This window comes from Schistocerca gregaria, chromosome 1, assembly GCF_023897955.1.
Source record: "Schistocerca gregaria isolate iqSchGreg1 chromosome 1, iqSchGreg1.2, whole genome shotgun sequence".
NCBI classification, from domain to species: domain Eukaryota; kingdom Metazoa; phylum Arthropoda; class Insecta; order Orthoptera; family Acrididae; genus Schistocerca; species Schistocerca gregaria.
Window position 1 is genome coordinate 699770275 of NC_064920.1, and position 26712 is coordinate 699796986.

The 26712-nt window shown below is 42.5% G+C and overlaps 1 protein-coding gene across 7 annotated transcripts in view; it reads left to right on the top strand.

The window, feature by feature from the left end:
• The window catches only part of LOC126365268 (adenomatous polyposis coli protein-like), a 460427-nt gene that overhangs the window by 413607 nt on the left and 20108 nt on the right, over positions 1-26712 (top strand). For all 7 annotated transcript variants that reach the window (XM_050008130.1, XM_050008131.1, XM_050008129.1 and 4 more), the window contains exon 3: positions 24204-24417. In XM_050008130.1, the coding sequence (XP_049864087.1) occupies positions 24204-24417 (214 nt within the window). The remainder of the gene's footprint in view (positions 1-24203; positions 24418-26712) is intronic.

Below are 26712 nucleotides of genomic sequence, written 5' to 3' on the forward strand. Positions count from 1 at the left end.
GGAGGACTAGACTATGACTGGCTGTGAGTAAGAAAGAAGTCAATATATTGCTAGTGTGCAAAGTAAGAAAAATCACTGTTACGCTGATTTGAAATAGCAATCACTTTCAATTATTCGTAAATCTATATCACCAATTTTTAATGCCATTACTTTATTAAAGTATCTGTAACCGAGCAGTGTTCATATAAAGGTCATATAGGCACTAAGACTTCTCTAACCAGCCGCGGGGTTCATAGCTTAATCGACGAACCTGATTTAGGTTGTGCACAGCCTTCCTAATGGCACAATTCCAACTGGACTTTATATTCATGTGCTTTAGCCGGGAGATCCGAAGATGGTGCGAGAACAAGCGTTGTCAGCTCCTAACCGAGATGACGTTGTTAAGGTTTAAAAAAAAGCAAACAATAAATAAATATATTCTACACCAACAGGCCTTTATATTCCACCATTCTTCTTTGTTGCTCACACGCTGCAGAGGAAACTAAAAATCTAGAGGAAAGTGCTCAACTTTCACAGGGTCAGTGGAAAACGAGGGCACAGAGATAAGACCCTTAAGCTTCGTCACAGCTGCAATGAAAGCTGAATATTGCGTAAGATAGTGGCTCGTGCAGAGAAGTTCACTGACACGTATCTTCTCGCTGGGAGTATCAGCACATTCAATGCGAAGAAACCAGTTCATAGTAACAGCTGTCCAGAACGCAAGGAAAACAAAATAATAATAATCCGTGAGGATCAGTAGTAGTATTTCTAGTTAAATAAGTCTCGAACAATTCACGTCACGAATATGTTGCAATGTAATATGATACCCAACTGCAAACATCGTGTAATGATGTCAAAGGCTTTTAAAAGTAATTCCGCCATCGGACGGAGATCATCATGCGATTCCGACCAGTCGTCATGTTGTCCTCTGCCAAACGACGCCATTTGGATATTGTATGGAGGGACATCGCGTCGACATACCTCTCTCCCGGCCTTTGTCAACTTTCCTCACCCTCGGGGCCGCAATTTCACAAAAACGTAATTCCTCATTTGGTGTCACGAGGATGTGTACACCATTTCCAGTCCTCCCACCATGGAAAAACACCTGGCTGTATCGGGAATTGAACCCGGGTCTTCCACATAGAAAAACTGCTTCCAATCATGTCGGTACGTTTGCTTCTGCACACACTTGAGACTTGTATTGCATGTTCAGAACAAGGTGCAACAAATTGACAGTCTTAACCCTTGTCGAGCAAGTGTGTGTGTGTGTGTTGTTGTTGTTGTTGTTGTTGTTGTTGTTGTTGTTGTTGTTCTTAGCATAAGTTAGTTTAAGTGGTGTGTAGGTCCAGGGACTGATGACCTCAGCAGCTTAGTCCCTCAGCAGTTCACACATATTTGAACATTTGAAACCCAACCTTCCTTCCGCCCTGCTCGTTTTTCCTATTACTTACACCAATTACTCCACAACTATTTTGAGATCAGAAACTTTCTTTTCCATAAATGTTTTAGTTAGTCCCTCTCTCTCTCTCTCTCTCTCTCTCTCTCTCTCTCTCTCTCTCTCTCTCTCATGTGTAAATGTGGTAAATAAATTACTACACAACGATTTCTTAGCATCGCTGTAAGTGTTTGCTGATGAAAAGGCAATAAATTGATGTAGACGATCGAGTGCACTGTTGCTGAAAAGTGTGTGGAAGGTGTATAGGCATGTTACCGTCCTTTTTGAGCTTAGGTCTGTCTGCATGAAAACTTGAAGTTCCATGATTTATTTAGCACACAAGAAATTGAGAGATGATAAAACACTTAGCTGCTCATCACCTGGCCCTACGGTTCTTCAGTGAAATTCTGTAAAGTCAGTATCTCGGGTTCTCATTACATCCATTAGCAAAACAATAGACAGAAAAACATGATAAGCAGTGGTGATAATCAGAATATTTTCTGACTTGTTAAACACACTTCACAGCTGGTATTTAATCAATAGTTTCCATCGTAAACCAGTCATTAACCTCTGTAGATCTTTCGAGATATTCTTGAAACTTTAATTACTGATGATGGTTTTTAGCTACCGCTCTTAAAGAGAGTCAACAAATTATTACTAATAATTAATTTATTAGTAGTATTGAATTTACACTTAATAATGAATTATTTTCTTCTCGTGAAAGAAATTGAGTTTTCTTAGCTCTGCACAGCTTTTATGTATTTGGCAGCAGACTTCACTATTACAGTCAAAATGTTGCCTTGTATTTCTAAATGTAAACGAACATTTTCACTTCTCATTTCTTTCTTTTTTACCTACTGTGCCCCGGTCTCTTTTAGACAGGTGTAATACCTATGAGTATTGTTAAATAACTGAAGCAAAAACAAGTTAATCACATGAACAATTCTTATTCAATAAATGAAAAACGATAGTTCCTATTCCAAACACAGAACTGGAAGGTTTTACACCATGAAATGCTTACATCCGTCACCACGCGGGATTAGCCCAGCGGTCTAGGGCGCTGCAGTCATAGACTGTGCGGCTGATCCCGGCGGAGGTTCGAGTCCTCCCTCGGGCATGGGTGTGTGTGTTTGTTCTTAGAAGAATTTAGGTTAAGTACTGTGTAAGCTTAGGGACTGATGACCTTAGCAGTTAAGTCCCATAAGATATCACACACATTTGAACTTAAGTCCTTCATGCCAATGATTCGGCCTTCTTTACCGAGTCGATGGCCCATTGGACTCGCTTTCCGACGGCACGACTGTTCAAATCCGCGTCCTCCCATCCATATTTATGTTTTCCGTGACGTCCCTATATCGCTCCAGGAAAATTCGGGGATAGTTCCTTCGAACGGGCGCTGCCGAATTCCTTCCCTATTCTCGAAACAACCCGAGCCTGTGCTCTGTCCCTAATGACATCATCGTCGAATGGGCGTTAAACACTAAACTTCTTTCGACCCTTCTCAAAGTCCAAAAGTTGGTAATAAGTTGCACGCGCACGTCTTCGGGGCAAGCTGTGTTGTTCGTTTAAGGATGAATTTTTAATCACCATATCCCACAGGTGTGAAGGTACTGGGGGTGTCAGTTTGGTAGCGTTTGCTCTAGGCGTTGATAGGGTAATACTGTTGGTTTTCGTCTGTGTATATCTTCGTACAAAATACCGCAGAAGTAATTCCAACTCAAGTGGGAGACACTCGAGCATTCGCCCTACAGTCCTGATCTCTGCCCATGTAATTATAACACCCTCAGCCCTTTAAAAAAGGCCTTGAAATTTCCTGCCTGAGAGGATGTGCCGCTGGCAGTTACGGACACCTTCACGAAGCAAGAGACGTGTTTTCGCCAAAATGATATCTTCAACCTGGTGCGTCGGTGGACCCGAAAGGTTAGCCGAGAGCGCTAATGCGCTGCTTCCTGGACTCGGGTAGGCGCGCAGGTCCCGGATCGAATCCGCCCGGCGGATTAACGACGGAGGCCGGAGTGTCGGACAGCCTGGATGTGGTTTTTAGGCGGTTTGCCACTTCCCACTAGGTTAATACCGGGCTGGTCCCCACGTACCGCCTCAGTTACACGGCTCGCAGACATCTGAACACATTCACACTATTCCATGGATTACAATCGACACAGGCAGATGGGGTACACTAATTCCGTCCCGGAGGGTACGGGGCGGCGGCAGGAAGGGCATCCAGCCACCCCTTAAATTGTTGTTGTTGTGGTCTTCAGTCCTGAGACTGGTTTGATGCAGCTCTCCATGCTACTCTATCTTGTGCAAGCTTCATCTCCCAGTACCTACTGCAACCTACATCCTTCTGAATCTGCTTAGTGTAGTCATCTCTTGGTCTCCCTCTACGATTTTTACCCTCCACGCTGCCCTCCAATACTAAATTGGTGTTCCCTTGATGCCTCAGAACATGTCCTACCAACCGATCCCTTCTTCTGGTCAAGTTGTGCCACAAACTCCTCTTCTCCCCAGTTCTATTCAATACCTCCTAATTAGTTATGTGATCTACCCATCTAATCTTCAGCATTCTTCTGTAGCACCACATTTCGAAAGCTTCTATTCTCTTCTTGTCCAAGCTGTTTATCGTCCATGTTTCACTTCCATACATGGCTATACTCCATACAAATACTTTCAGAAACGGCTTCCTGACACTTAAGTCTATACTCGATGTTAACAAATTTCTCTTCTTCAGAAACGCTTTCCTTGCCATTGCCAGTCTACATTTTATATCCTCTCTACTTCGACCATCATCAGTTATTTTGCTCCCCAAATAGCAAAACTCCTTTACTACTTTGTCTCATTTCCTAATCTAATTCCCTCAGCATCACCCGACTTAATTCGACTACATTCCATTATCCTCGTTTTGCTTTTGTTGATGTTCATCTTATATCCTCCTTTAAAGACACTATCCATTCCGTTCAACTGCTCTTCCAAGTCCTATGCCGTCTCTGACAGAATTACGATGTCATCGGCGAACCTCAACATCTTGATTTCTTCTCCATGGATTTTAATACCTACTCCGAATTTTTCTTTTGTTTCCTTCACTGCTTGCTCAATATACAGATTGAATAACATCGGGGAGAGACTACAGCCCTGTCTCACCCCCTTCCCAACCACTGCTTCCCTTGCATGTCCCTTAACCTTGCCAAATCCGATTAACCATGCCGACCCTGCGTCACTGCAGAAAAAAGGCACAAGCGAAAGAAACAAAGAACATGGTGCGTTGGTGGGATGATAGCTTCAGTGCTCAAGGCGTTTTTGCCTGATGTGAATACTGATTATGGACACTATGGCCTTCGAACGGAAACTTTTTGATCGCTCTTCCCCCCCCCCCCCCCCCTTTTATAAGTAACCTGTAAACACGCGATTCTTTGAAGAATCGAACTCCCATGTATAAAGCATCTTCAGACACCGAGCGAGGTGGCGCAGTGGTTAGACACTGGACTCGCATTCGGGAGGACGACGGTTCAATCCCGCGTCCGGCCATCCTGATTTAGGTTTTCCGTGATTTCCCTAAATCGCTCCAGGCAAATGCCGGGATGGTTCCTCTGAAAGGGCACGGCCGACTTCCTTCCCTAATCCGATGAGACCGATGACCACGCTGTCTGGTCTCCTTCCCCAAACCAACCAACCAACCATCTTCAGACGTCCAGTAACTATGCAAATGACGTAATGTGTTAAATATTTGACGCTAAGCTGGTAAGAGAGAAAAAGTGCAGAGCGGGTGTGAAATTGTGCTTAAAGTTCGTTTGAAGTCTCTAAGTGCTGTCATTATTAAACACGAGGTGAGTATTGTCTGGGTTATTTGCGCTCCGTCTTAAGAAGAGGTATTTTTTCACGCAGCTCAATATTCATGACGCAATGTCTCCTTCACTGTGTGTTGTGTGACGACATAATTTTGCACATACATTCAGGTGGCATGTGTGTATACTGTCTGCGAAATGTGGAAAATGTAGTAAGCGAAAAACGTTTTCCCTTTATCATTCGGGAGCGGGGGAGGGGAGAAGAGGAGGCTTGTCAGCGAGAAAAACTTTCTTAACGGTTTGAAATAGTGTGTAAATTTTGTTGGAAGCCGCTAAGGGCTGTCTTTCCCAAACACTACATGAATATAGTCGGGATATTGACGCGCGGTGCATTACGCTTCTCTTTTATCACCCACTGCTTTAATTGGCAGGTGTTTCTTATCGAACAGTGATTCTTCTCAGATAGGAAGTGATGTGTGTACCAAATCTGGCCGAAATCGATGCAGTAGTTTAGGAGAAGTGGAACATACGTACATACATTTTAATACAACATAGAGATTACAGTGCAAGTTTCTTGCCATCGACATCACTGCAACAACACTTCGTCAAAGTCTGAAAAACTTCTTTTGCATCAAAGAAAAGTGCGCGGAAAATTCTTGTGTTTTCAATTTTTGAAGGACGGTAACAACGCGAATGACTTGTTGATTCATGCTGTGACAGCTTTTTGATGCTTTCTATTGATTATATGTAGATGGTGCAAGAGAAAATTGCAGAGAGATTTTGTCGCTGGAAAAGGATACCAAGTATCGGGTAGGAACATTGCTTTGTATATAAACTTGTCCACAATACCGGTTCCATAGCATTTTCCATTAATGCAACATTTGTCACTTCTGGTTATGGACTGAAAATTTAGAACGTCTAGCATACACTCACAGCGCGGAGACACATTTACGGCGATTATTGTAAATGACGCAGGTCTATTGTTCATTTAGTTTCACGTAATTCATCTTAGTACTGCTTGGAACCTTATTTCTTAAATTTCAGTGCCTCACGGTGTGAAACTTGGTTGTGGATTAAAACCGTTCGCAGGACCTTGGACTGCTGTGGCACGCCGACAGTGCTCTCGTCAACTGAGCTATACATGCAGGGCACACTATCTTCAATACCTCGCCAACTATATTCTATTTTCCGAAACTCATTGCAGTCCAGCGACATACTCCTATTATAAGTTTGTAGATGAGGCGAACGGTTGTTGCAGATTGAAACTTCGAGTCGAGAAGTCACATGTGCTCACGGAAAGCAAGGTTCGTGATTCTAAAACCGTACAGTTCACGGTTTTAATATATCAGGAAGTTTCATTGTAGTACACATTCCGCTACAGAACGATACCAATAATTCTGGACATCACTTATTATTCGTTCGAAGACGGTAAATCTATGTATCAAGCGAAGAATTGCACCTCTACGTGTGTGAGGGAGGTCAGATGCCAGACTTGCTGGAACAATAGGTAACCACTGTGTACGAATACGCAACACGTGTCACATATGCAGGCGACAAAAGACTATTGTTACGTTATGCTGTTGCTGGTAACGGCGTGCTCTGCCTGTAATTCGCGCCCATCAGACAGCGCACAATAAAACACGAGGAACGAGAGAAAGTAATGCCACGAAAGAGTGACAATGGACTCCAGCACTCGGCCGAATCAACGAGGACGTTGCCTGGCTCTTTCAGACTGCTTGTTTCAACAGCAGCAGGCGCGAAAATAAATTCCTAGCTGGCGCCGCCTACCAGGTTTGTCGGTTCATTAAGTTTTACGACAGGAAGAACGCCTTCCCCTGTGAGGCAAGGGGCGTGGCTGCTCACGGCACTTTCTCCTGAAGTGCGAAAAGAAAATACTGGCGGCGCCGTTGCTTGCATAGACGACGGGAACGACCCAGTCAGAGGGAACGCTTCTGACAACGAAGGAACCAAAATCGGGTCGCTTCACCTAACTTTAATGCGTTACCAGGGTGAAATGTTTCTGCATACTTAAGACACTGGATTATGCTTTTATACCGCCAACTGCGTTAACAGCCTCCTAGGCCCGTCTTACACCTTCAGATTTTCTTTGACGGTAAAATGGACTCAGATATTCGTCATATTATATTTGACAAATATATTTGAAGCGACGCAAATAGAGGTATTACGCTATCATCAAATTTTCTTAGACAAAGATCTTAGATGTCATCGTTCCTTCAGAATGACATGCAAAGACATTACTGTGCTCTGCAGTTGCGTGTCGTGTACCACAACTGCATTGTATTTATGTTTGGAAGAGGAGCAGAAGAAAAACGAAACTTACTTGGATGAAGCTGCGAGTTTCACGGCGAGTTGCTAAAAGCATCCAGTAAAATCTGTTAAGGGAGCTGTAAGTCGACGGCGTAAAGTCGTGTATGAAAATTACTTGCGAATGGACGAGAATACATTTCAATATTTGCTCAAAAGAGTGGCGCCACACATTACGAAACAAACGTGCAACCTCAGAAATGCTGCATCTGCAAAGGACAAGACTTACCATAACACTGCGTTTTTTTGCAACAGGAGATAGCTCCTCTAGTTTCCAGTGTAGTATTCGAATACCGCAGTGCAAATTGGCGAAAATAATACCAGAAACGCGTGTATCTTTTTACAAACACGAATGAGGAACATATGAAGATAAGTAACTGTTTAGTACTTACTATATTAATTAATAAATAGTTTTGTTCCTACAGAAGTTGTAGAGCGCTTCATCTGCCTCGTACTTTCCTATCAGTTTCGTTGTAGAAGCGACGCACCATGTTGATATCGAAGCCATATTGATAAACATCAGATGTCGGACAGCTTCATCGGTGCTAGTGCTCAGAGTTTTGTCCATGCAATAAAGAGAAGGTGAGCGCTTTCTTTTATCAAATGTAAGGCGAGGCGCTAGATTTGATAAAAGAAAATTTTACCAAGGGCTAACTTTGACTTGATTCCTTACTACACTTGGCAAAGAACTTTCTCACAGAAAAACTTAATAGCATAACGCTGGCCTTAGTACTACGTAGTTTTTCGTTTTGATGTATAAGACTGACAGTTACGCATCCGACATGGTAACTAAAATGAGTGCATAGATGGTTTTTCTTTCTTCAAAACTGTAGATACGTAGTGACATTGTCATTTTTTCCACTGCCTTCCACGACGATTTAGACCAAATCCATTAACATGGAAAAACACTTAAACTGCAGTTTGCATAATTTACGGACGGTCTCTCTGGATTCGAACCAATGATAGTTCGTTTGATACCAACTCGCCAAACCGCGCACCGTTATCCTGGCAGCGATTTCCGTCGCTACAAAATTAAATTAATTCTGGCGTAAAATAAGAAAACTTCACATTAAGTTTGTCGACAAACCGATTACCTGTCAGCACTTCAGCTGTTTTCTTCGACACAAGTGATGACATAAATAACTCTTTTCTTCACTAATAAGTAATTATGGTACCTTTGATTAGCAAAAGTGGTAATGCTTAATCATAGATGCCGAGCAACTCGAGAAAAAAATCTAAGATTTTACTGTGCATTCGTTGAAACTTTGGAAAACATTACTACGTAACCTAGTCACCGCATTTCTACGATTTGAATAGTGTTCATTGGAATTTTCAACTCTGTAAAAAAATGTCCCCTTAAAAATATTTGAAGATAAAAGTAAAATAAAAAGAAAACTCTTGATGGGAACTACGAAGGAAAAAAAAATATTTCTGCAGCTGTAGAGGACAAACCAGTTCCCACCAACTCACAATAGCAACTTTCCTGGTTAAATGCCTCAAAATAGACTTACGCCAGTTTGCTTCGATAAATATTTCTCTATCACCTGTAAAAGAGTTACATTATTTCATTTTTTATTCTATTGCTGGACTTGGCGCATTCATCCCAAGAAGAGTGATGTATAGGATGGTGGGGTACAGTGCTATAACACGAGGCACAGGGCAACATGTAGTTGTGTAAGTTACCATGATTGTAACCTTGTGTTGAAACCATTTAACGATTATTTGTAAACACTTTTGGTCAGTGTACTTAGGAAGTGATTACATTGCGTAGGATACCCCAGTTCAAGAAGTGTACCAAGGTCGTTCAAGAAAGATGTATGGGAAAAGAAAACTGAAACTAACGTGAGAAATGTTTTCAACATAATTGGACTTAGAACAGTGGGAGACAAAATGTGTGCGATCCTTTACTCACACAATGAAAATATTGAAGGTGAAAATGAGTACAAAGAAGAAAATATTAGGCCACTTGCTCAAAATGATTATGATTTAGTGTGGTTCCCTGGCAAGGACCCAGTTCATTATATAAGGATGGTGGTGACTATGAAGTGATATTTCTCCGTGGTGGGGGGAGGGAGGGGGGAGGCAAAAATCCAAGCGCATTTGTATACCCACATATGACTGATAAATAATAAGAGGAGCATTCAGTAAGTAGTGCAACACATTCTTATGCTCCATTTGGAAGAGGGTACATCAGAGTCTTACGATGGATGAGGAAGAACATTCAAATGAAGTTTTGTGAACTCCTTCCTGGTGCACAGACATGGGCGATGCCTTGTGTTGTCCTGGAAAAAGAGTTTACATTTTTGTAACGGCGAACACGCTGAAGTCGTTTTTTCAGTTTCCACAGTACATTTCAGAGTTGATCGTTCCACCATGAGGGAGGACATCAGACAAGCGCCTTCAGTCTGGAAAAACAGTCATTAGTTTACTGACTGAGGGTGCGACTTTCCTCTTTTTCTTCGGAAGAGAGGTGGTGTGGCGCGCTGCCACTCCATGGATTGCCACTTTGTTTCCGATTCGAAGTGATAACCAATGTTTCATCGCCTGTGAAGATACTCGACAAAAAGTTGACACCAACAGCCTCGTAACGCGCCAGCAGCTGAGCACAGATCTTCGTTGCGCTTCATAATCTTCTGTCGGGCGGTGAGGAATCTTACGGACACACAGCTTTGACTACCCGAACTGGCGGACGTGTGTGTCAGCACTATCAACAGAGACGTTGAGTTATGCAGCGATGTGTTTGTGATTCGTCGATTATCTGGAATGAGTGTGTCCGCACGTTCCAACATTGTGGGAGGCACAGCTGTGTGCGGCCGGCCGGCACGCGGGCGATCGGACAGGTTTGCACGACCTTGTTGGGATGATGACAGACTCATCGTCCAACGATTCACCGTGTTTTTGTTCACTGCCAGATCTCCGTAGACATTCTGCAAGCGCCTATGAATGTCTGCGAATGGCCAAGTTTTCCGCCAAAAGAAACTCTGTGACTATTCTCTAGTTCAAACGCACCTTTGTTACAGACTCAAATCCGAAGGCTACGTATAGATCTGCCAACTATCGAAACTTCATGAAACTGTAGAGACTGAAGCAAAAACATTTCACGATGGCCCACGACAAATTCCACATTTTTTAAAATCGAAATTGGCCGATAAAAAAAGTGTTGCATTACGTATTGAACGCCCCTCGTATGTGTCTGAAAAAAGTGTGCTAAGGGTTTTATCGAAACTTGTTTGCATGGAGAAAACTAAAGGATAGCATCGATGCCTTAAATTTGATTTCAACCTAACAGTTTTAATGAGTGTTGAAGAGAGTAAAAGTGTTGAAATTATCTACAAAGACACTACACACTAATTTTTCCTAGCAATAGTATCATAAAAGTTATACCCACATTAATGTAATTTTTCGTGCTTGGTTTCAATCTTCCCCGGCATGTGTTACCCTTTGTCTTTTGCTTGGACAAACGTTAGCAGTTTCCGTTAATAATTAGCATAGTAAATAATACACTAATTCCAAAGTGACACGGTCTGAGAGCTATCAATGATTGTTAAGGGACCCTTAAAGAATAACACAAAAGAGGTATTCACAGATAATAACTTTCCTCTTCGACTGTGGCCCAACTTTCTCAATCCTCCTACAGGTGTGCTTGCTGAAGCAATGTTATGCCGCCTCTTGCAATCTCTCTCTACCTCGGTCGTCATAATTCTTTTCGTTGGTGACTTCGTAACTTTTAATGTTGTTACTATAATCTACTAAATACAGCCTGAAACGTAAGAAAATCCGAAGCATGAAGGTGTATGATACTGTATTCACACGCGTCTCCCTGATTGTAAAATTCGCGCAACAAATGTAGAGCTGACGTGCAATGACACAGCAATCGTAGCGATCAAGCAGTACGAATCGTAGAAATTACCGTCGTTGAGTTGCTATTTCGTTTCCCGTGCACTTTCCTCTCAACAAGTGTACATCAACATTATTTTTTTAATTTTGCTTTACACTAAACAGCAATTTTGGAGGCAGGCAGCTTCGGGAGGAATGTATGCTCTGCCATCTTGTGGCGAGATTTCAACCTACGCTGAAAGTTCTTCGCTGTTTGTGCCTCCATCTAATAATCGTACCTCTGAACTAACATATTAACCAGAAAGCTTTCTGCTTGTTTTTGGAGTTTCTACTCAACTGCTCTTTACCTTTGTTAGTATGTTTTCTTCATTTTTTATACTGGCTTACTATAAGATTAGACAGGAATTATGGGTTTTACAACTGTTCATTCCATGTAAAGAATATGTCAACTGTCTATTAGCCACTAGCGTCGGTGATCGCCTACACCAGTGTTCAAACCTGTCCGTGAAAGACTACTAAAGCAGTAAAAACCAGTGACTTGGGTCTGACGAACTTCGCGCGAAAAGATGTCACAACCAGTTACCAGCCTTCCCGGGAAGGTTGCGTGTGGTGCATCGCCAGCAGCCGGATCCAAGAGTCTGAGATTTGCCCAGACGGAACAATGATGAACTTCAGCATTTAAACGATCTTTGTCTCTCATGTAATCGCTTGCTAGTCGTACTCGAAATGGCGATTGTCTACACTCTGTTATGACCCAGATACTGTACAGCCAATAGGGTATCTCTGACAAAACTGCTCGCAATAGACAGAGAGAGCCTCTAGACGAACAAAAGAAATGGTACGAGGAAAAAAGCTCGCATCATTTCAAACTGATAACTGGTCAACTCAGATACCGTATCAGATAGGATGTGAGTATACAAATTACACAATCTATATGGCCTGGAGACCTAATCCGTGACATCTTTAATATTACACCTGCACCAGAATTATAATTATTCAAGCAAGAAAATAGCTTGACATCAGTAACTGACAGCTTGCGAAAGCGCGTCCAGGCTTTTATAGAAAGAATCCACGCAACTCATTATCGACTTCCGTAACTGAATATGAATGAATCGTAGCTTGAGTTAATGTACGATGTGACTCAACCACGGCTTAACATTAAAGTTCAAAATAATCATTCATTCTTCGAAAACAGCGGGGTTTCTGGCTTTGCAATAAGCATCTGCATCGTCCATATCGTCCATAGCGTGCATCAAGCGCAACTAATAGTAGTATGGTATCTCGATGCGTAAAAGGACATGTGACTGACTGAAAGGGTTCGGCTTTGAATCCCAGATGGTCGTAGGCTTTTCATTTTTCCTAGGAATTGATTAGTACTTCATTTTTGGCAATGGTTCGTGAGTGTAACAAAAATTTCACTGTGGACCGTGAGTCATTTCACTTTAAACTGTGTTACCTTACAACTGGCTGGTTAGCTTCGTTCACAGACCGAAGAAGAGTAAGGATTCGTAAACTCTATTAGAAGTATCCTTGGTAAAGCAGTGGTGTGAAAACAAAACGCTAGGAGGACAAGTAGAATATATCGAGTGCTACTGAGTAAAATTCGAGGCATATAAGCCTTAATTATGGCAAAAAATTCAGATTATAATCCAATGAAAACAATTAGACGATGAGGCACAATACTGTACATTTAGCAAAGAGAAACTTAAACAATCGACTCAGAACTAAAGAGCCCAGAAAGCAGCGAAGCACTTACTGTTTCCTAGGACATCGTATTCTCACCGTGAACGGAAAACTCTCTTTCACATGTGCGTGAAACGTTTTTCAGTGTAATTAATAATGTTCTGCCATTCTTCGAAAAGAGCCATCTACAACTGCGTAAGGTTGTGGAAGGTGCTGGCCGAACTACAATACGTATTCTAAGCGTATTCTAAGCATGTCAGTTACAGTTCATATCTGTGGAGCGCGCTAGTCTGGGTTTTTAGTGATACATTTACTTTACTCAGTTCGATTGGAACGTTCAGGAAAATGTTAACAGCGTAGGGCAGACTAAAACGACGGACATTGTCCCACGCCTTGGAGAAGCCAAAGAACACCTTCTGATGACATACAGTGGTTATTATCCCCGCCAGTACTGATTTCTGCGGACACACACACTCCGCTGCCACTACCATATAATGGAATATTGTTTTGTTTTCCATGATATTCTCAGATACAACAGCAATGCGTGTGAGACTCAACATTAAATCGTGGTTTTTCTCTCTGCGTGTGTGCGTGTGCCCGTGCCCGTGCAAAATGCCAAAATAGCGCTAGTCAGAGATGCTTTAGGTACGCATGTAATGACATTTCATTATTGACTGAGATAGTGTTTCTGCACTTTTTGCTATTACAATGCTGAATTGCTCAAAGAAATGAAGAACTAGGCCTGGTGGCTGATACCTGTGAACCGCGAACGCCAGCGGTGTTCTTATTGATTAGTGATCGCAATATCTGTCGACCACGTATAGTTGGAGCAGTTTATACATGAATAAAACAAGAAGGTGCCGAATAATCGATCGTCAGTCATCTTAAAATCCTTACGAAAAATATTTTTTTGAGACCTCTTTGCATTCAGTTATTAACTGTCAGCATGAAAAGTTTATGAATCATCAAATACAGTAAACATCGATTTAACATAAACATTGTGTCACAGTCTAGGATAAGAAGCCACAAGCTATTGTCTGTCTGCCTGTGGAAGAAAACTCAACTTTTTACGCAACGGCGCTCGCATTGTGTTATCACCAGTGATGACGCGAGTGGCGACGTAGTTGCGGTAAGTTGGTCGACCTTCAAGAGAATGCTTTCCCCCCCCCCCCCCCCTCTCTCTCTTTCTCTCCCCCCCTACCTCACCGCCCCCCTCCCCCCACCGCCTTTGCCCCCTCCTCCACGAAGCGAGTGCTAATCGCTAGCCCCAATACTCGGACCTGCCTTCCAGAGAACCTCATCAGTGTTGCGTGTATTGCCTGATCACGTGACACGGCGGCCTTACGCAACACTTGGCGCCTCGCGCTGATCCTGCTGGGCAACGTGTACGTGCCTGGCTTCCACTCGGACTGACGGAGCACAACGCCCAACCTTAGAGGATACGAAGCAGTCGCACGTTCAGGTCGACCAGTACATGTTTTTCTTCGGTGCTTCTATTGCGAAATGATCTACTGTTTGCCAATGGACTTCCGCCGACAGTCTCCAAACCAGTAGGTATCGGGGCACGTCCACAATAATACGAGATATGTTTACATCATCTTAAAAAGCAGGTAGGTCTGTTGGAAACACCGTGCTCCAAGACAGAGATTAGATTGAATCTTTTAAATGGAAGGAAAGGAGAAACGTTCTTAATCGCAAATTGCGTACCTTCGAACACCTCTTCAAAATAACCTTGAGCGGCACCCACATGCCTTGCTCATACTGTGGCATCAAGCAGTCAGGCCTGCAAGATGAGTGATCTACCAAGCGAGTGGATTCACTCTTATTTATCGAGTAACATGAACTCTAGTACTCACAATGAAGTTAAGTTATTCTCCTGCTTGAATATTACGCAACCGAAACGGAAACGCACATCTGACTATTAGTAATTTACACAACTCTGACTGTTCACTACGCACTGGCAATACCACATTTTCTTTCTTATTTAACGGCTTTGATCAACACGTGGCCATCGCACTGAATATGAATGGCGCACACATTACAAACCCTGGGTATCATGACAACATACTATTCGAAGGACAAGGCCACCAATCTTTTTCTTTTCATTATCTTATTTATTCCGATAAATTCCATAACCTAAACACACAAATTCTATAACCTACAACAATAACACATGAGAAATTCCGCCCAGTGGGCATGGCTTTACCTTGGTGATTCTCTATCTTACATCTCGTAATTATTTAACGCTACAGTGCACTTTCTCGATAGGATGGTGGATCTTTTGCTATATCCCACACTTCAACTCTCACACCCATCATAACGAAAATTTCCTCCAGACCGAGCGGTACAAAAGAACATGCATAAAACACTACCTCTGAAACTACGTTGCCACTGTCCCATGCAAACCACACATACTTAAATTACATGACATACACCACACTGCAACAAGGAATACAACACAAGGAATAGTCACAACATTATCATTTTCAGCTTTCCCACTTCAATTAGTATTCATCCCAGTTTCACACGACACTGCCCCACTTGGTAACTTTTCTTTCCTACTACGAACTCTGGAAGATATATGCACGTCTTCCTGTGCAATGCAAGCCAAGTGGCGTTGCTGGATAGACGGCCGACTCGCCTTGCTTCTCTCTGAGTATTATTGTTTGAATCAAGCGTCACACGGAAACATAACACGCAAAGTAATATTAAGAACATATTCATCACACACGCGAGTCCTCATCTGATACCATGGACGAGTACTTCTCTTTATCCTTTGTCTCATACACAGATTGAGATTCACACAGTACTTACCACGTGGAAGTACTCGTCTCTAATTACAAATCCTGCACACGCCATTTCTTAAATATTTCCAACTTACAGTACACACGCTATTAATTCAGCTTAACTTCAGCACTCGGAAGTATTTCAACTTATTGCTACACGTGGTTTCATTGTGACCGTTGCTCACTTCCGAAGATTACTACGATCCCCTTAACATTACCTGCATGACATTTAATTCTCCCCACAAAAGTTCCCGAAGTACAGAAATTATTGTTCTAAACTACTCTTAAGTATTTCACATGCATACCACGTCTGCACTCTTGTCTTTACGGAGCACACCTAAGACAGGTCTTACCAACACTAGATCCAGCGGCAGAGTGCCGAAACATGGCCATTCTTTAGCTCATCTCACACCTCTGTCGAGGTGGAGGAAGACCATGCTACCGTATTGGGCAGCCACATTTCAGGCGCTGAAAGCTCTGGTAAATTTCATCTCTTTGGTTCTACCAAAGGTGGCCAAGGGTCTCTCAAAGATGATCATACATTCACATTCACTATCTACGGTTAGCAGACGACCATACATTCATTTCACAGATCTCATCAAACTGGATGTAGGGATTTATTTTGTGGGAGTGCACATGTGATCAATCAAATAAATAAATTGTCATTCTTTCCCACACTGGTATCCGGCTTCTTTGTGTTAATTGAAATTGAGTTATTATTAGAAAAAATATGTTGTACTGACAAGAATAACGAAGTATGTTGTACCTATTTTCAATGTCGGGCGGTACTGTACCCTTTCAACCTGTATTAACCAAGGAAAATTACTTCGACGATATCAAAATGCAGTTTGGCTGCCAAATACCAAGCCCTACGAGAAAGCACGTCAAACCCTGTCCGAGAAGTGTAGAGCCATCTGGCCCAATTTCTACTCCACAGACGCCATAATGACTATAATGACGGACCAATGGAAACAAGCAAGCTACAAGCTACAACAAGTAGTAGCGCTTTACGCCACGCCTGGATTTCTCCATAAACTCTGCCAAAACAAGAGATTTCACCAGCCGAACAAAGACTGTGTTAGTGATTTGTGTAAGAAACATTGTGAGAGATACCACGATCAAAACTGCAAAATGAGAAAAACTTCAATTATAAAATTGGTTCCGGAATAACTATTCATTTGTAATTTCACTTTGCACATTGTGCGCCTGCCAATTAATAATAAAATTGAATGTAACCTAGAAGATAAATTTGCTTTTATTGACTGTACCTGCTATGTGGTGCAGGTTCACTAGAGCGAAACCATAGATCAGCGTTGGAAATACTCATCTTCAGCTTTGAGATCTTAAACACTAAAATAAAAAAAATAAACTTCCTGAACATCAAGGGCTAGCGGAAGCCTTTGCACTGAGCAGTTTCCATATCAGTACGGCCGCTGAATAAATGGTAGCTCATTTAGCCGGAGAAGATTGAACTGAGCTTCAATGTTTACAACTCGCCAGGTGGTCGCTGGAAAAGGAACGAAGGATCTTGGCATAAGTATCCAATAAGCGAAGGCAATCAGGTTGTCCCAGGAGGAATGGTAAATATCCAGGGGATATGACAGGAATGATCACTCGAAGCTAAAAATCTAGGAAACTTGGGCTCTAAAATGCATATCTTAAGAGCTGTGAGCACTTCTTCGTTCAGTAGGAGAGACGTGTGTCAGTAACGAAGACGAAGTAGTCCTCCAGAGACTCCCTGTATACACAAGCGGCTCGAAGTGTCCATTTATTTGGCAAGTGGTCGCAGATAATTAAAGATCAGAGATTGGAAGGCCCTACGTTTTTAAACCATCATGAGCAGTGGTAACGGGCCATATCCTGTCTTTCTGAAGGGAGATACACATAGGAACGATCATTTTCGTTCACGTCTTTATTGGCCTATCAGTCACACCGGTCAAGACTTAACATTGTATTGTGCATAGTGGAGATATCAATGTAACTGAAGTGTAAGCGAGTGGCCGGCCGATGTGGCCGAGCGGTTCTAGGCGCTTCAGTCTGGAACCGCACGACCGCTACTGTCGCAGGTTTGAATCCTGCCTCGGGCATGGATGTGTGTGATGTCCTTCGGTTAGTTAGGGTTAAGTCGTTCTAGAGGACTGATGACCTCACAAGTCAACTCCCATAGTGCTCAGAGCCATTTGAACCATTTGTAAGCGAGTGGAGACGCAGTTTTCTTGGAAAGTTTTAAATGTATGTTTTCACTTTTTCATAATGATACTCTGTTTTAAAATTTACAGTTTTTCTAATGCCGAATAATGTAATATGGACATACAATGTGTTGCTTGAATTATTAAGTGCCGTGACTTAAATCCTGATTAAATTGCTTGCATGTATGTTTTATGAAGATAGCCTACATCGCTTCATGCAAATTCTGAGTGTATCATAGTTAACTGTTATTTAAAACATACCATGGGAGAAGGGTTGCATTTCACTGGGCATTTATCACACACATTTGTTTGTTTAGTACTTCAATAAATGGGATATGTCACAGATGACTTAGGCCAGTTCAAGTTCACTATAGGACTCAAACTGAGAAAGTTTGATATTCCTTTTCTGTTCATTCGAAGACACTTGGACCCCTCCTTAAACAAATCTTCTCCAACTGCACTTGTAGCATGAGTCGTCTGAAATGAGTATTGCGCGATTCGCGACTGGTCTGCCTAATCGGTATGATAACGACTTCATGTATGAAGAGAGATAACGATGGAGAGCTGAGGGAGACATGACGTTCGTCTCACGAAAATCTGTTGGCAACGTTCCGAGAGCTGCGAAACGATGTTTACTGCCTTTGTCCTATCTGTCTAGCGGTCTTAAAGACGACATTCAGATCAGAGTTCCAGATGACGTGAGGAGCTGTTGCACGAAGCAGCTGTTTAGTACCACATGGGTACCTGTCAGCTGAGCAGTTCCTGATAGCTATCAGTCAGCAGCGTCGTGGAATGGCTCCTTAGGTCATCCGGAGCCTTGATCCGAGTATGGTCTCAAAGAAGGATACCGATAAACAGAATTCAGAATAAAACTTTTTTCGGGCTGGACAACTGCTTTTATTTTTAAAAAATCCTTGATAAACATTTCAGACACCTACAGACTATTCTTATTAAACATCTTGAAAGATTACCATAATTACTGAAACTAGGTGCTTAATTCCTCACTTATTTCGCCCATAGATTGTATCGTGCCGGCCGCGGTGGCCGGACGGTTCTAGGCGCTGCAGTCCGGAACCGCGGAACTGCTACGGTCGCAGGTTCGAGTCCTGTCTGGGGCATGGATGTGTGATGTCCTTAGGTTAGTTAGGTTTAAGTAGTTCTAAGTTCTAGGAGACTGATGACCTAAGATGTTAAGTCCCATAGTGCTCAGAGCCATTTGAACCATTTGATTGTTTGCAATTGTTTCTGCAAAACGCGCCTTCCTCTGAATCACACAGTACCAGCAGACCTATAACCAAAACGAATAGGCATGAACGTCGAGATGTCTTGCTCCTGAGCGATTCGCGAATGTCACAATGGAGAAAATTTATGTACGGGATCTATGCTATCGACTTTCTGCATCGCATACCACACAGTTTTAGTAATACATGAATTATAAATTTTCTGTTAAATTACATTTTTTCCATGTATTTAAGCCAGAAGCAATCAATGGAAAGGGTGTAAGAAATAATTAATACCCGGAAGATGAAATCGGCTGTCTTTCTATCTAGTTAGGAAGGCTGTTGTCATTATGATGAAATTATATTGTGGCCATTATAAAGTGTTTAGTAGGCATTTTTGTAACTGTACCCTGAAGTCAGTTTTAATGCACACACAGTGAAAGATGTAACATGTCTTTACATATGACACTTCACTGAGACTGAGTTCATGAAGCTACTAATATTCTGCACCTGAACGAGGTGAGAATCCCGCACATACTTCTGCTTTATTAGAGAGACAATGAGAAGAGGGAGAGGCAGACGGCAGAAGGAAGAGGACCAGGCCAGCGGCAGAAGCGGGGTCTGCGAGGCTGGGGCTATTGATTCTCAGCGGCGCGTCCCAGCTGCTCCAACACCGCCCTGCATTTCTCTCGCTGCACGCGTCGCCGCAGCATAATCACTCTCGTCTCTTCCGCCCACATCGCTCTTTGTACTCTCTTGTCAGTGAGCTTGCCGTGTCGCGCACGTTACGTGAGCGGCGTGTGCCCCATAAGCTCAGCTTCAAAGCGTACCGCTATGTACTTTGTGAGGTACCAGCAAGGTGAATGTGATTCCTTCTTACAAACTTTCGCGAGCTCTACAGAGATGTTTGCCGCGCAGCTTTATTTGAGGACGGCTATCTATTTTCCTGAAAGCTCAACGAACAAATCCACAAAATTATCCGTGAACTGGTCTTCTTAAGATTCATAGAAGATGAAATTTCCTGGCAGATTAAAACTGTGTGCCGGACCGAGACTCGAACTCGGGACCTTTGCCTTTCGCGTGCAAGTGCTCTACCAACTGAGCTACACAAGCACGACTCACGCCCCGTCCTCACAGCCTTACGTCTTCCAGTACCCCCAGGCTGTGGCTAAGCCATGTCTTCGCAATATCATTACTTTCAGGAGTGCTAGTTCTGCAAGTTCGCTTCTGTAAAGTTTGGAAGGTAGGAGATGAGGTACTGGCAGAAGTAAGGGTGTGACGACGGGGCGTGAGTCGTGCTTCGGTAGCTCAGATGGTAGAGCACTTGCCCGCGAAAGGAAAAGGTCCCGAGTTCGAGTCTCGGTCCGGCACACTGTTTTAATCTACCAGGAAGTTTCATATCAGCGCACACACCGCTGCAGAGTTAAATTTCATTCTAGATTCATAGAAGATATACCTTTGCTAATTCGTGGGATTACGTGGTTTTAGCGTCCAATGTCTTTATAATCTGCACCTTTTGCTGGCGACCAGTTTTGCATTGTTTTTGGTAACAGTGGATTTATCCCGGTGACACTTTCCCATGTTAGCTCGGTTGTCTGATTGATATGACTGCAGTTGACTGGCCGTCGCTGAAGAACGTTTCGTCGACGAAACGATAAACCCTCATCTGCCTTCATTTTCTAATACACCATTCTTCAAAGAGCCACGAGCAATCGCTGAAGTTCTGCACCAGTACCTCTGGATGTTTCAGTGCGCACGTCAGCGTACAGTCTGTCGGCCGATAGTTTGTACAGATGCTCTAAGAACTAGTTTTGTGCAGTAGTGGAACAGATGGTGAACCGTAGTCTAATAGCGTACATGCTTCGTTTGGGTGTTGCCTGTTCAGGTTAAGTTCACTTTGGTGAACTTGATGACTTAAGCCCACGGAAATCTGTCTCGGATACACAGATGTTGCGCACCTAACATATAACCATAAACTTATTTGATACATAGCTAACGAAGGCCATGACTTCCTTACAGCCAAACTTTCAGCTACCATCACCGAAGAGCCTATGGCACAACTAGATGCAACTCGTACTTGCCATGTAGAAACCGTCACTATAGAAAAGTTTAGGAGCGCTGTTGACGCGACATACAGTTGGGCGAATGAAATATTAAACTTGCTTACCGTCCATACATCATAAATATTGCCAGTTCGTCTTCTTCTTCGTATTATTATTATTATTATTATTATTATTATTATTATTATTATTATTGTAAGTTAAAACTCCTAGCCTGCGGATATGATTGACAGGGAAGGCCAGAGAAGTCCTATGTAGCTCAAATACTTTACTCGGTTAAAAGTAATTAGAGATTGTCCACCACAGCGTGGGAGATATCAGCCATCTTAAACGTGGTAGCCGTACCTATTTCAGGTTGCATTCGTATGAAGAATTGGAACACACAAACAGCTTAAATATAAACGAATACTCGACGGACTTGAATAAAATATACCACTGTCGTTTTAGCAAACTTGCTAACACTTAACAATATTATGTTTTACTAACACTGTGGCTATTTGACACTATGGACATGAACTTTGTTGTTGTGGGTACTTCGGTAAGCCTGACACTGGACTCGATTTGCGTAGTGATTATGCTTTATGGACCCCACAGCCCACACGGAACGCCAGGCATGTAATGATCCTCATGTAACAGACATTTTTAATTATTGTTGGCAAAAGACTGCTGAAGGTAAACCAACTGCAAATAATTATGATTCTGGAAACAGATTACATGAGATCTTATTTATTTTACAATAGAAAGATGGTTTAACAAGTCATTGTAGTACCTGCTTCTGTTCAGTGGACATGACAGGCAAAAAATATTCATTAAATTAAGAGTAGCAATTACAAAAAATAAGTATAAAGCAAAATTAATGAAAAGTGACCAACACACAAAAAAGAAATCTTGGAAATGATCACAGGCTGCAAAGAGAGAAATCACGGCAACGAAGGAAACGTCCGATTTGAGAATGTATGGCGCACAGAGTGCAACAAACTGTGCTGTCCCTGCATCTTAACTTGAAAGTTGTAGAGGTAATATCCCATTCAGTATTTCCAAGGAAAAATTTATAGCGCTAGAGTGCAAAAAGGTTAAGTATTCTCGCAGACACCACAGAAAGCATAACATTTTTTTTCGGAATTGCGTTTGTTCTGAGCAGTATTCAGTCTGTTAACCTTTCCTTTAGTATTCTAGCAGTGAGCCGTACGTAGATATAAAGTGGCCAGCTGCAGACTTTGTTTTCCCTGTTTCATCGCCGCTCTTGTGCTGGGTACAGGAAACAACTCGTGGGATGTGGCACGGCTCAAGGTCGGCTGTAGGACGTGTTACGTTACGCGAGTCGGCGGCGGCAGCAGCAGCTGCTGCTGCTGCTGCTGCTGCTGCTGCGTCGCACAGCTTCGCATTTCACGCCTGACGAGGCACGTGCCGTTAAACAGCAGAGCTTACGCGCTGCGGCGACTCCTGTTAAAAGGTTCCGTCACTGGCACTTCGTATGGACTCAGTTTTATACAGACGTGTAGAGGCAGAACTGAATTTAAACATAGTCTATCCTAGCGTTAAAAGCCACACCCCCACTTCCTTGTCCCGGTAGCACCCTTGGCATCGGGGCATTAAGAGGGTGATTTCTTCTTGATGGCTTCCAAGGTGAATGTATCAGAGCTTCAGCTGGGGTACTACATGCAGAAACTTTACCAAAGATATTCGGCGCAGATAACGTCCTTGTTTAAAATTTATGATTAAAATAATTCTAAAATGCCCCACGATACTATAGTTCATTAGTCATTCATTCATTCCACACTGAACAAAAATTATTTAAGTATCCGTGCTGAACACAGTGAGTGAGTTACGTTATAAATATGAGAAAAAGGAAACGAAAATCTGAAATCCCAGTAGGGAGCTCTGAATGTATCTTGACAGAGAAGCTAAGAATTGATGTGCCATTACATTTCACTATGATAGAGTTGCAAAGATGGTCTTCCTTTTCCTGAGTCACTTAATGACTGGCGTACTTTAGAGTATAAGACAATATTATAGGCATAAGATATTGTATTTAGCTTTACTGCTTCTCGCCGACAGTCGTTTTTCACCACACTCAACTGTTAAATGGACACTCTCACAAGGCAAACTTCAGGGGTAGTTAGCTCGTCCTCATTCAAAATATGCCAGATAGTTCAGTCTGTCTGTAGAGTTCAGACATTTCAGCACTTGTTTCGTACTCAAATGCGGATTTGACTATGATGTTACTGCCGCTAAACGCGTCAATTGAAGCTTAAAAACTTGACAGTAGTAAATGTCTCTTACAAAAGTATTTCCAGTAATCGAAGTTATGTACGACGGTCTTCAACCAGTGTCTGCCTAATTGGGTCAAGCGTTACCGTATATAAAGTTCTGTGTATCGTAGCGTACTAGCTGTAATGATATAGACACGAAATTTTGTTCGTTTTGGGCTATGTGCTAGCTTATGCGCACCGCGCGAGTTCTGTGAGGAGAGATATAAAACAGTCCTTAAATTTACTCTCGTGGACACCACCTTCTGGCTGCACGTGATGTGAGCGATAACAGCAAAAAAAGACCCTTCTTTTCTAAGGCTTGGGATGCCATCGGTTGTATTCAAAAAAATTTGAACTTCCATGTTCCAAAAAGAGTAGGATAATTTATCGTTAACACTTCATTGCACCGTAGTCTCGTGATGCTTGTAAGGTACCCACACTATCGGATGTCTTACTTCTCCGATGATCAGTGACGCGTCTACCGTCCTTGACTGAGAATTTACGCTCAGCTTCGCAACTGCTACTAATAAACTCATTTTACGGTATGCACCGGTAATATTTACTGTTTGTTGTGAAATGATTTGGTAATTCTTGCTTAGACAGTAGCAATGTTTTTGAGAGATATACCGAACTAACTCAGATATTTTCTTCCTTTCAGAACATTGTCATCGGCATTGGAGCTGCCATGCTAGCATGTATAGGAGATCTCACACCAAAGAAACAAGAATCGTTGCTGTATTTCGCCATTTCGATACTGGCGTTCAATGCAGTGAATCTCGTCGTCCTGGAAGTCGGAGAGTGGAATCTGTTCTTGACTGAGGATGTTAGCAAATTAATTAGTCAGAATAACTTACGGAAACTGATATTCTACGGTAAGTGTATTCGCAGCGTTTTCAAAACTATTTTCTTCTATCTATTTCAGTCTCGTTATAGCATCTGTGACCCCCTCGGATAGATAATGGTTAAAACATATTTTGTTCGCTTATTGACCCTGAACTCATATCTAACGATTGCATGATTACCCGAGCTCAAACTGTAGTGTATTTTGATGTTTCTCTTCAGTTTTTAATTTAATTTTTTTAATTATCTATGGGGTAGGACTGGATCTACTTGGATGTTTTACTATTGAGGCGCCCATATGCCGCTGGTTAAATTATCGATAGGAGCTCACGTATGTGACAGTGTGAGATATACCGTTATTGATAGACACTGTACTTAAAGATTTAGCGTTAGTTTCTCCATAAGCGTGGTTCTGTTTTCATACCGAGAGTGAAAAAGAACTTTGGCCGAATCAATAGCGGCAAATAGTGGCTATTAGTGGTTCATGGTTCGATCGACGACTGCCTTGAACGGCTGTGAAGCATCCTCTGAAGAGATTCAACAGAGGGGCAGTCTTATCTCGGCGGTGAATCTGGAGATTACGAAAGGGATTTTCTGTTTTTATTTATCAGAGCCCAAAAAAGCATCAAAGCAAATATAATCCTGACACTACAATATAATATTAACCCTTAAGAGACTTCACACTTCTTGTGTCAAATATTCAGCAGCCAAAACGGCATTGTCATTAGGTGCCAAAAAAGTGTTCCATGTCACGGGGATCACTCAGATTAATGCAAACCAACAAGTGTTGAGAGTTATACCTTGCGTCCCCCCCCCCCCCCCCTCACTCAAAAAGCTAATCATTACTGGTACCCAACTTTTTCAATTTGTCTTGTACTTGATCACTGTTCTCATTCTGCTTGAGGGTCGCCCACGCCCCCTATTGGAGATGGGAGCCTAATGGCAGCTTCTCTTCTGCTGGCCGTAATACTCCAGGGGATTTTTTTATCCACGGCTCAGTTCGGCAGGCTTCAGTTGAAGCTGGAATTGATGCTGTTATAAGGAGAAAGCTGCTTTTGGATGTCAGTCGTGATGGAAATGCGTGAATTCCCAACAATGCATGCCTTGGATCTCTCTTCTTCGCTTTCACGTTTGAGTCTACGCTGTCACCAGTCTCCATACAACTGGAAGTATTAACTGGAGTTGGTCTTAGGCAGCATGTGCCTATGCGGCATGTCTCATGAAGCGCTGCAGCAGCAACTTGATTAGCATGTGCAGGGAACCTCCACACTGGAGCGGCGCATTCTGCAGCAGAGAAACGCAGAGCAAGAGCGGATGAGCTAAGAACGTTGGGCTACATTCCCCACGTAGTGTTCGTGTACGAGAATTCTCCTGGTGCGTAAATTCTGTCTGGTGTATATACAGCGCTGTTTGTAAGTTAAAGCATGACCCAGTTTTAACCCTACGTATTCCGGGTGAACAGAGTGATTTAAACTGCGCTCTTTCCAGGTGATGTTCAATTTTTCGCCTTATTGCATAGGTGGAATGCACACACTTGAGTTTTATCCGGAGTGGTTTTAAAGTGGTTGTCGTCATAGCAGACAGAAAGTTCTTAGAGGGCAGATGCTAGCTTCGATTCTACTTCCTCAAATGTCGCTCGTTGATCAGCGACAGCTGTGTCATCTGCGTAGATGACGGAACGGTTCCCGGAGTCGAGTGTCTGAGGTGAATCAACTAAAACTTGCAAAGCAAATATTGCGGAAATGGAAAGTTTTATTGATGTGAAGTTTTCACAGAATGTATTGGTAGTCAGGGGCTCGTATTGTTATTTAATAAACAGATTATAATAATACTTAGAAAGTATGTTTTGCTGCAAACACTTTTTCGAATGGAACAATGCCTATTGACATTAACAAACGGCAAGCAGGGTAAATTACATCATCAGTGGTGTTTGTTTCAGGGCTGTAGCGTGAGTCGTTTACGAGATACCGTATGTTGAAAACATTCCATACCGATACTTGTTTGCGCCATTCGACCTGCATAATTGCTAGACACGATGTTGTTTGTTTGCTTGAAGTGTGCTTGCGTATTCCTTGAGTGCATTGCGAGTTGCTAGCGAGTCAGTGTGTGACAGTCGAAGTAGTCTGTCGTCAGTGGACGATGGGATTTACCAATGCAGAAAAAGCCGACATGCTCATGCTGTATGGAGAGTATAGGAAGAAAGTAGTTCGTTCTTGTACCGTTTATACGGTAACATACCCAAACAAACGTCCACATCTCGGCAGATATTTATCAACCTATTCAATCAGTTACCTGAAACTGGTAGTGTAACACCTAGACGACGTAAC